This window comes from Echeneis naucrates, chromosome 20, assembly GCF_900963305.1.
Source record: "Echeneis naucrates chromosome 20, fEcheNa1.1, whole genome shotgun sequence".
NCBI lineage: Eukaryota > Metazoa > Chordata > Actinopteri > Carangiformes > Echeneidae > Echeneis > Echeneis naucrates.
In genome coordinates, this window is record NC_042530.1 from 364,415 (window position 1) to 376,025 (window position 11,611).

An 11,611-nucleotide genomic window follows, 5' to 3' on the forward strand; every position below is an offset into this window, starting at 1 on the left:
AAGTCTAATTTAAAATTTTAAATTGAGTCTAAAAAAATATTCAAAGTTGAAATTGAACTGGTTGCATTCAGACAATCAGTATAAAGAATTTGGTTTGTAGAAATTTCAGAGCACACGAATTTAGTGTTTAAATGTCGACATTAAATTTAGTATCTACCAAACTAAAACACACACCACGTAGACAAGGTTCCTTCAAAATAAATGTGAACGGAAGCACAGAAACAGCTTGGTCTGCGTCTCACAGGGTGAAAACAAAACTACAGACGTCCAGAGTGATGATACAATCAGATAAATAAGGTTCCTGTCGGAGGATCCAGAGTCTGAAAGCAGCAGCTTCACAACAGACACACTACGTCTCCGCTCCAACAAGGCGCCGTCTGCAGACAGTGAAGACACCCAGAGCAAAAAAATAATAATAATAATAAAATTAAATAAAAAAGGTGGAGGGAAATCTTTAAAATAAGGCCCCTGAAGAAAGTTTAAATCATTTTGTCTAAAAAAAAAAAAACAGCGGGGGGGAAAAGAGGCACCAAAACGTCGATATCAAAAATGCAGTCTGTCTGTGTGGTACGAAAAGTTGGCCTTTTTGTATTTGACAGAAACGTGAGCAGCTACATCATCCTGGAGGACGTTCCTGATGGGAAGTGACCGAGATGCTGCTTCTGCCGCCGCCCACGATTTGTCTTGTTGCACCTCCTACAGGACGGGACAGGAAGTACATAACATCATTCATTCATAATCTGGATTAACAGACTTCATTTTAACCTTAACTCGGTTTGTTTAACAACCACATAACCACCACATTGCTCAGTTACCCCGGAGATGGTTCAGATATTAATGTGACCCATTTCAAAGTCACTTATTGAGTAAGAAGAAATCTGGAACTGCAGCTACGATAACACAACTAGTATGTTTAAATAAACATTGCACATTAAGCCCAAATATATCAAATATGTCAGAGTTAGAAATGTCAGTGTGGTAAACAAATAAATAATGTCACTGTACAGAAAGTGTAATCACAAAGAAATGTCACTTTTAATACAAAAATAAAATTATTATTCTAAAATAAATCTATTAATCAACCCCAGACCAAAATCTGGCTGCAGGTCTTTTGAAAGCCTCACTCTTAGTCTCTCCCACTCGGACTGGAAAGGTGAAAAACCAGTTCTGTTAGTTACAGTATACCGTCCACCTGGTCCGTACTCAGAATTCCTATCAGAGTTTTCTGAGTTTATATCAGAGTTAGTACTCAGGACAGATAAAATCATTATTCTGGGAGATTTCAATATACATGTTGATGTAGAAAGCGACAGCCTTAGTTCTGGGTTTCTTTCCCTACTAGACTCAATTGGCTTTTCCCAGCATGTGAATGAACCCACTCACTTCTACAGTCATATCCGTGATTGTTCTAACATATAGAATTGAAATTGACAAGCTAACAATTCTTCCCCAAAACTCTCTCCTGTCTGACCATTACCTCATTACATTTGAGTTTACTAAATGAGGATTTCTCCCATACGCAGGTTGATGACCTTGTGACTAGCACTATGGCCACACTGTGTTCGAATCTCGATAATGCCGCCCCTCTCAAAAAGAAAGTATTCAATCTGAGGAGGATGGCTCCCTGGTATAGTTACCAAATCCGTGCCTTAAAGCAGACATCAAGGAAATTAGAAAGAAATTGGTGTTCCATTAAGTTGGAAGAGTCTCCTTCCTGCTCATCGGGGATCTGTTGGGTCTCTTTAAATCATTTTATAGAGTTTGGACTGGACCTGTTCTATATTTAAAGTGCCTCGATGGAACTTTATGATTTGGCGCTATACAAATAAATCTGATTTGAATTTGATCATGTAAAAGATGAACATCCGTCCAACCAGGTCAGGATGAAGAAGTGCTGCTCTGATTGGTCCTTTTAAAGGAAGTGACAGACCTGGTGAAGCACATCACCACGGCGACGATGACGGCGATCTGGACGGCTCCAATGATGGCGGCAATCAGGACGTAATGCAGCTTCTGACCGCTTGGCACCACATACAGGATGTTAAAGTCCAGCAGCTGGTCACACTGAGCACCACCATACGCCGCCTCACACCTGACGCACAAAGACACACAAACTGGGCTGTTACAGGCTGCTACAACTACACACAGACACACACAGAAACACATACTGGGCTGTTACAGGCTGCTACAGCTACACACAGACACACACAGAAACACACACTGGGCTGTTACAGGCTGCTACAGCTACACACAGACACACACAGAAACACACACTGGGCTGTTACAGGCTGCTACACACAGACACACACAGAAACACACACTGGGCTGTTACAGGCTGCTACAGCTACACACAGACACACACAGAAACACACACTGGGCTGTTACAGGCTGCTACAGCTACACACAGACACACACAGAAACACACACTGGGCTGTTACAGGCTGCTACAGCTACACACAGACACACACAGAAACACACACTGGGCTGTTACAGGCTGCTACAGCTACACACAGACACACACAGAAACACACACTGGGCTGTTACAGGCTGCTACACACAGACACACACAGAAACACACACTGGGCTGTTACAGGCTGCTACAGCTACACACAGACACACACAGAAACACACACTGGGCTGTTACAGGCTGCTAGCTACACACAGACACACACAGAAACACACACTGGGCTGTTACAGGCTGCTACAGCTACACACAGACACACACAGAAACACACACTGGGCTGTTACAGGCTGCTACAGCTACACACAGACACACACAGAAACACACACTGGGCTGTTACAGGCTGCTACAGCTACACAGACACACACAGAAACACACACTGGGCTGTTACAGGCTGCTACACACAGACACACACAGAAACACACACTGGGCTGTTACAGGCTGCTACAGCTACACACAGACACACACAGAAACACACACTGGGCTGTTACAGGCTGCTACAGCTACACACAGACACACACAGAAACACACACTGGGCTGTTACAGGGTGCTACAGCTACACACAGACACACACAGAAACACACACTGGGCTGTTACAGGCTGCTACAGCTACACACAGACACACACAGAAACACACACTGGGCTGTTACAGGCTGCTACAGCTACACACAGACACACACAGAAACACACACTGGGCTGTTACAGGCTGCTACAGCTACACACAGACACACACAGACACACACAGAAACACACACTGGGCTGTTACAGGCTGCTACAGCTACACACAGACACACACAGAAACACATACTGGGCTGTTACAGGCTGCTACAGCTACACACAGACATACACAGAAACACACACTGGGCTGTTACAGGCTGCTACAGCTACACACAGACACACACAGAAACACATACTGGGCTGTTACAGGCTGCTACAGCTACACACAGACACACACAGAAACACACACTGGGCTGTTACAGGCTGCTACAGCTACACACAGACACACACAGAAACACACACTGGGCTGTTACAGGCTGCTACAGCTACACACAGACACACACAGAAACACACACTGGGCTGTTACAGGCTGCTACAGCTACACACAGACACACACAGAAACACACACTGGGCTGTTACAGGCTGCTACAGCTACACACAGACACACACAGAAACACACACTGGGCTGTTACAGGCTGCTACACACAGACAGGTGTTACCTGCAGGTGGGCAGGTTGTGTCTCATCTCACACTGGCCGTGCTCACAGAAATGGGCGTAGTCTTCAGGACAGGGGGTGGGGCTGTCCATAAACCCCTCCCCCTCACCAGGCTTGGACACAGCTGGGGAGAAAAAGAACAATTCTGTTTTGTGATTGGCTGCTCCAGCAACACACTGCGACACCGCGGGGGGGAGGGGCTTACCGTAGATGTCCGGTTTGGTCTTGACGCCGTCGTCTTTCCTGCTTTTGTCTGAAACACAGAACGAAAAAAGGATCATTTTCTATTTCTGTCGGCTCAAACCTCCAACCAGGACAGGGAAGGAATCTGACGCCTGAAACGTCCAATCAGAGAGCAGGAGGCGGCGCTGTTCAGTCGTTTTCAGTAGAGATGAGCTGACGTCACCTTTCTGTGATAATCCTTTCCTTTCCTTGCCGCCTCCTGCTGACTCCTCTCACTCTGTTGTTTCCTCTCCTTCGTCTCCTCTCCTCTACAAATTTTTTCTTCCCGTCTGTTCTCCATCTCTCCTTCTCTTTCTGTAACCCATCCTTACTCGTCTGTGGGTCCGTTCTTCAGTCCGGGTTATTACAGCAGAGTGACTTTTCTCTTCATTAATCATCGCGTTATTGTGTGTATTGTGTGGTTGTTGTTTATTTTTGTTACCTTGGCAGCGCCCCACGTGTTTGATGTCGATCTTGAGCTGTTTCAGACAGGACGCCTCTCGGACGTGGCACGGTGTGTCGTAGGTGACGCCATCACTGCCGCACACCGGGTTGTCGTTGTGGCCATTGCACACAATGTTGCACATGCAGCTGGACACACAAACACAAGCACACAATTAATTGTGTAGCTGGATTAACACAACTGTGATTATTGTGCTGCATTTGACTTTAACTATAGACGTAAACAAATGTGTGTGTCTGTGTGCGTGTACTAACAGTGTATCCTCAGAGTCTTCATCACACTCGGCTCCAAACTTGCAGTTTCCACATTTCGATGCCTTTTTGCCGCGGCCGGAGCCTTCGTCGTCTGCAGACACACAAACGTCACAACATCACATTAGGTTGTGTTTTGATGGTTTCTATCGTTATTGTTGTCATCAGAATTTTACGAGATTATAAAGAAATAAGAAAAACATGAGGCTGTTTACCTCCATCTCCAGATCCTGAACCTCCATCTGCCAGAGACAGAGAGACAATGTGATGTCATTAGGGGACAGGAAGTGAGCTTGACAGGAAGGTGTTTCTATTATTTCGTCCTGATCTGTTCCCCAACTGCTCATCGTCATGGATACATTTATTTACCTTACAAGAAAAAAACAAAAGCATGGTATGTGTGCGTTACCGTGGTAGCAAGGTCCGTCTGACACAATGGTGATGGCTCTCTGCTTCTTGCAGGCCGCCCTCCTCAGGTAACATTCGTTCTGATATGTGTCTCCGTTTGACCCACAAACAGGCACGTACTTTTTAGGGCACTGCAACACACACACATGTAGAGCGACTGATGACATCATTAGAACTGGTCACATGACTTGGTTTGTCTCAACTATTTGAGGGAGCAGTGACTGTGTGTGTGACTCACGCTGAACTGGCAGACACACTTGATGTCGGCTCCGTTCTCGCGGCAGGTTCCCCCGAAGCGACAGGTCCCGGCGTCACAGACTCGTAGGTCGCTCTTCTTCTCTGACAGATCTGAGGTGGTGAGACAGAACAACATTACCGAGAATCCCTCAGCGCCGTGAACACACATTGGAGGAGCTCCACCACGGGACCAGAATCTGTCCTGCAGATGTGCAGACATTTCAGTAAGGACCACAACAAAAGCACACACACACACAAAACACTGCAGGCCTGACGAACACACAGACTATTATCCAGGGTACTAATTTAATGAAGACAGCTGATTGGCCATGGCTCTGCAGGCTGGCCAATTAGAGCTGGTAATTACAGGGGTCATGGCCCCGCCTCCCCTGTAATTAGTAAATACCCCGGTGTGCTGACGCAGCCACACAACAGAGACACCGTCCCAGAATCCTCTCTGTTTGCACGATCAGGTGCTGCTGGATCTGGTTCCTCATGTCACAAACAGACCAAGTCCACTCTGAACCAACTGGGTCCTGGACCACCAGCCTGGTTCTTGGGGACTTTTGTTTGGTGTCGACAGATTGAGGACACGTTTCAGGGCCGGCCACCAGAGAGGTGCAAACAACAAAACAAACAGGACAGCTGGTCAGAGTTCAGCCTTTGTTCTCAACAACTGAACCTGAACGTCAGCAGGAAGTCGAGTTGATCAGACCGTCGGCTCACACACACGCACACACACCACAGCTTTTCAAAAAGGCCCGGTTGCTACAGTTACCGCCTTCTCCTCTGACAGACACTGGTGGCATCGGGAACTTATTACAGCTTGTTTACAGAGTGTGACGAGTCTGCAGGGACCTGGTCCTGGTTCTGGTCTCTGTAGGGAGTTTGACTCACTGACAATATGACATCTGAGCCTGTAGAGATACAAGGAACCAGGAACTGGACCAGACCAGGCTAGCTGTTCCCTTCACTTCCAGCCATGTTGGAATGTTCCTGAAGAGGAAGAGCTTCAGCGTCGCCATTTCTCTCTCGCTCTAATGACCTCATCATCTCTCTCCTTGTTCTTGCTGATAAGCTCAGAGTCTGGCTTCGTTGTTTCAGGCCCTGGTGATCCTAAAGATCTCCATCTCCACAGAGACAGATGGGAAAGTTCTGGAGCTGATGAGCCGATCGATGAGTTCTGTCACATTCACAGCAAGAGACCCTTCAAACTGGAAGCTGCATGTTCAGAGAGGAGACCAGTTTTTACTCCTTTTAGTTCCGACTCCTACATTTAGATCGGAGCAAACTCTTCCTCTCTCACAATAAAACTCGCTGAGCTTGTTTGGGACTACTTTCATCAGTGGATTAGCTCTTAGACAGGAAGCTCCTGAAACCTTCGTTTTCCTGATCAGTTTATGATGCTCCATTTAGAGGAAACAGAGTGTAAACTCCAAAGTTGGCTTTGTCATGTCCTGTGAACGCACAACGGCCATGTTTGAAAGTTTAAAGGCTAAAAGAAAATATAGATTTGTGGTTCCAGTTTGAAGTATGGAGAAACATCTGATATACATATAGGCTGAACACACACGCCTTCATTTAACCTCGCCCTGGTTCTCCACCCTGTCATTAACCTTAAAATAGTGACTTACACACAGACACACACAGGGAAGACACACGGAGGCCTTGAAGCGACTGTCTCACTTCACTGAGCAGCTTCAGCTGGTCAAACTCTCAGAACTCAGGTGATGCTGATTCCAGAATTCTGTTTCTAACCCTGATCTGATGGAGGATGTCAGTGAACGCACCATCATCATCATCACCACCAAACCTCAGTCGTCATGACAACAGAAACACAAAGATGGGTGGATGACAACAAATGGATCACGTGACCAGCTGCGCTGAAACATTGGAGCAGAGTGTGACCTCTGACCCCCCCCCCCCCCCCATTTAGTCTCACCTGTGCAGTCAGCGGCCTTCCCCGGCCCGCAGTCCGGACTGCTGCTGCCTCCACTGCGGGGAAACGAGCTCCGGGCGGCGGGGAGGAGCAGCAGAACCAACAAACAACAGGACCAGGAGGACCAGGAGAACCGGCCCACCGGAGCCATGATGGAGGGGGGGGGGGGGGGGGGGTAAAGGAACAGACAGAAATAAACGGAGAAGTGCAGAAAAAGGGATGGATGAGTGAGGAGACGGAGGAATGAACAGATTTCTGATGATCCTCAGATGAAGCCCAGAAGAAGAAGCTCCTTCTTCTCCTCCATGAGTCCGACGGAACAAAGCTCCACACGGCGACCCCCACCCCTCAGTCGGCTCACAGCCGGGACGGAGCCTCCATCCCCCGCTGCCTCGACCTCAAACCGGCGGGGAGAACCCGAAGACCCGCGGAGGAAAAGATCCAGCTGGAGGAGCGGCGGAGCGTCATCCAGGCCGAAGGAGAGCCGGACAGGACGGACGGACGGACGGATGGAGTCGGACCTGGACCTTTTTTTGTCCTCCGGTTCGTTCACATCAACAAAGGCCTGCACCACGTGACCTGCAGGAGGCCCCTCCCACACAGCGTCATCTGTCCCGCATGGCTCCAGAAAACCGACAGAAACATTAATTCCCGTTTCAGTCCAAACATCAGCCGATTCATCGGTTTGTTTTTGGACTGTTTCATGTTTGAATCACCCAGAAAAGTCTCCGTTCTTCGTTTACTGGTGATGTACATCTTTTTTGGTAAAATCTAACTGTTAATGGTCATGAGATGAACCAGGATCCTGTCAGATATTCAGACTTTTGGAGGATTAATCATCATGAATACAGAACAGAACAGTCTGGCTCAGTTCGGTGTCGTGTCCACTGGGGGGCGCTGCCCGTCTGACGGATACTGTGATCAGCTTCACACCTGAAGCACAAACCTACCTGAGGCTCGTCAGCTAACCAAGCTAACTGAGTGGTTGACTTTGTCTTGATAATCACATATCAGAGGATCATGTATCAAAAGTCAAGTTATATTTTAAAAACATTCTTTGTTTAAAATTAAAAGAAGATAAAAGTGAGAGACAGAAACAAAACCAGAACTAAAAAATTGATTTCTTTGTTTTAATCAAAGCTGCTTCTGTTGGAGTGTGAGGTCGATGTTTATCCTGAGGCCATTTCACACACACACACACACACTGAATTTACCCATAATCCTCAGGGCCAGGTGTTTCGCTTTAAGCCATCTGGGCTCATTAGTTTACTCTCTCCCTCCTCTTCTCCCCTCTCCTCCCCTCTTCTCCTCCCTCCTCCCCTCTCCTCCTCCTCTTCCTCCTCCTCTCCTCCCCTCTTCCTCCCTCCTCTTCTCCTCCTCCTCCCCCTCTTCCTCCTCCTCTTCTCCCTCCTCCTCCCCCTTCCTCCCCCTCCTCCCCCTCCTCCTCCTCTTCTCCCTCCTCCCCCCTCTTCCTCCTCCTCTTCTCCCTCCTCCTCCCTCCTCCTCCCTCTTCCTCCCCCTCTTCCTCCTCCCTCCTCCCCCCTTCCTCCCCCTCTTCCTTCCTCCTCCTCCCCGCTTCCCGCCCTCTTCCTCCCCCGCTTTCCTCCTTCTCCCCCGTCCTCCCCTCTCTCCTCCTCTTCTTCCTCCCTCCCTCCCCCTCCTCCTCCTCCATCCTCCCCCTCTTCCTCCCTCCTCTTCCTCCTCCTCCCCCCCCTCCTCCCTCCTCCCCCTCTTCCTCCTCCTCCCCCTCTTCCTCCCCCCTCCCCCTCTTCTCCTCCCTCCTCCTCCCTCTTCCTCCTCCCTTCTTCCTCCTCCTCCTCTTCCTCCTCCTCCCCCTCCCCTCCTCTCCTTCCTCCCCCTCTTCTCCTCCCTCCTCCCCCTCCCTCCCCCCTCTTCCTCCCCCCTTCCTCCTCCCTCCTCCCCCTCTTCTCCTCCCTCCTCCCCCCCTCCTCCCTCTTCCTCCCCCTCTTCCCTCCCTCCTCCCCCCTCCTCCTCCCTCTCCTCCTCCCTCCTCCTCCCCCTCTTCTCCTCCCTCCTCCCCCTCTTCCTCCCCCTCTTCCTCCCCCTCTTCTCCTCCTCCTCCCCCTCTCCCTCCTCCTCCCCTCTTCTCTCCCTCCTCCCCCTCTTCCTCCTCCTCTTCTTCCTCCCTCCTCCCCCTCCTCCTCCTCCTCCTCCCCCTCTTCTTCCTCCTCCTCCCCTCTTCTCCTCCCTCCTCCCCTCCTCCTCCTCCATCCTCCTCCCTCTTCTCCTCCCTCCTCCTCCCCCTCTTCCTCCCACTCTTCCTCCCTCCTCCTCCCTCTTCCTCCCTCCTCCTCCTCCCTCCTCCCCCTCCTCCTCCTCCCTCCTCCTCCCCCTCTTCTCCTCCCTCCTCCCCTCCTCCTCCTCCATCCTCCCCCTCCTCCTCCCTCCTCCTCCCCCTCTTCCTCCTCCCTCCTCCCCCTCTTCTCCTCCCTCCTCCCCCTTTTCCTCCTCTTCCTCTTCCTCACAGTGTGAAACTGTCTGAACAGACAGAAGATCTTCACAAAGATGAAGTTCTCTTCTTTTCCTCAGTTAAATGATGAACCAGCCAGCTCGTCCGTTCTCGTCTGTAATTTTCAAATATTTCATCTGGCAGTTTTTATTTTGTCGTTGACTGGTGAGCGCAGTCTCAGGCCTGACTGGACGTCATTTTGATGATGGATGGACTTTTTCCTCTTTCCTTCACCATTCGGTGCTGAATTCTTAATGTGATGAAACAGCCCCCCCACAGCACATTATCGTCCACTGAAAGCTCTCAGTCGATTAACCTGATTCCACCTGCAAACACCCGCCACACATAAAGCAGCAAAAAGGAACAAACCTGTCGTCCTTAATTCTGATCCAGGCAGCCAAACAACATCAACCTGTCCTCGTTCTCCCTGAAGGAACGAGGGAACGTTTCCTTTTCAAATATAGTTACACAACTTTCACATCACACGTCCAAACACCAATCATGTGATCAAGCAGCTGTTTATGGCCTCATCCAGCTGTTACAGATCAACATGAGCCAGATGCTGCTTGTTTTCCAGCTCTTTTAGCTCTCTGTTTGGTCACCACCAGTTAAACCTACTTAAAGACCCCCTAACCCAAAAATGTGAAATGTGTAAAAATGCTCTGCTATGACTATTTTTTGTTTGAAATTCGGGGCTACTGTGTGACTGACAGACTAAACCACCCAATCAGGACAAAGTCCACAGCAGGTCAGATCCAGCCAGATGTTTCCTGGATGTGGTGATGTCATTGCCTGCTCTACTTGCTATTTTCCCATTGATTCAAGTATTTTTTCCACACAGATTGACAGGACTGGTCTCCTTGTCTCCCGGTCTCCCTGTCTCCCTGTCTCCCGGTCTCCCTGTCTCCCTGTCTCCTTGTCTCCCGGTCTCCTGTCTCCCGGTCTCCCTGTCTCCCTGTCTCCTTGTCTCCCGGTCTCCCTGTCTCCCTGTCTCCCTGTCTCCCTGTCTCCCGGTCTCCCTGTCTCCCTGTCTCCTTGTCTCCCGGTCTCCCTGTCTCCCTGTCTCCCGGTCTCCCTGTCTCCCTCCCTGTCTCCCTGTCTCCTGTCTCCCGGTCTCCTTGTCTCCCGGTCTCCCTGTCTCCTTGTCTCCCGGTCTCCCCTGTCTCCCTGTCTCCCTGTCTCCTGTCTCCCGGTCTCCTTGTCTCCCGGTCTCCTGTCTCCCTGTCTCCCTGTCTCCTTGTCTCCCGGTCTCCCTGTCTCCCTGTCTCCCTGTCTCCCTGTCTCCCTGTCTCCCGGTCTCCCTGTCTCCCTGTCTCCTCTCCGTCTCCTCCTCCCTCTCCCTGTCTCCCGGTCTCCCGGTCTCCCGGTCTCCCTGTCTCCCTGTCTCCCGGTCTCCCTGTCTCCCTGTCTCCTTGTCTCCCGGTCTCCCTGTCTCCCTGTCTCCCTGTCTCCCTGTCTCCCGGTCTCCCTGTCTCCCTGTCTCCCTGTCTCCTTGTCTCCCGGTCTCCTTGTCTCCCGGTCTCCCGGTCTCCTTGTCTCCCGGTCTCCCTGTCTCCTTGTCTCCCTGTCTCCCTGTCTCCTTGTCTCCCGGTCTCCCTGTCTCCTTGTCTCCCTGTCTCCCTGTCTCCCTTGTCTCCCTGTCTCCCTGTCTCCCTGTCTCCCTTGTCTCCCGGTCTCCTTGTCTCCCGGTCTCCCTGTCTCCTTGTCTCCCGGTCTCCCTGTCTCCTTGTCTCCCTGTCTCCCTGTCTCCTTGTCTCCCGGTCTCCCTGTCTCCCTGTCTCCCTGTCTCCCTGTCTCCCTGTCTCCCTGTCTCCCTGTCTCCCGGTCTCCCTGTCTCCCTGTCTCCCTGTCTCCTTGTCTCCCGGTCTCCTTTTCTCCCTCTCCCTGTCTCCTTGTCTCCCTGTCTCCCTGTCTCCCTGTCTCCTGTCTCCCGGTCCCTCCTTGTC

At 50.5% G+C, this 11,611-nt stretch overlaps 1 protein-coding gene across 1 annotated transcript; it reads right to left on the reverse strand.

Moving 5' to 3' along the window:
- Nucleotides 1-521: 521 nt before the first annotated feature.
- Nucleotides 522-7,739, reverse strand: LOC115061119 (tomoregulin-1-like). The gene is made up of 10 exons (XM_029529373.1): nucleotides 7,199-7,739; nucleotides 5,258-5,367; nucleotides 5,021-5,150; nucleotides 4,827-4,853; nucleotides 4,615-4,705; nucleotides 4,340-4,488; nucleotides 3,881-3,928; nucleotides 3,679-3,799; nucleotides 1,931-2,092; nucleotides 522-696 (listed from the first exon to the last, which is right to left on the reverse strand). Exons 1-10 carry the CDS (start codon nucleotides 7,344-7,346, stop codon nucleotides 612-614), a joined length of 1,071 nt encoding a protein of 356 aa, XP_029385233.1. The 5' UTR covers nucleotides 7,347-7,739; the 3' UTR covers nucleotides 522-611.
- Between the last annotated feature and the right edge of the window lie 3,872 nt (nucleotides 7,740-11,611).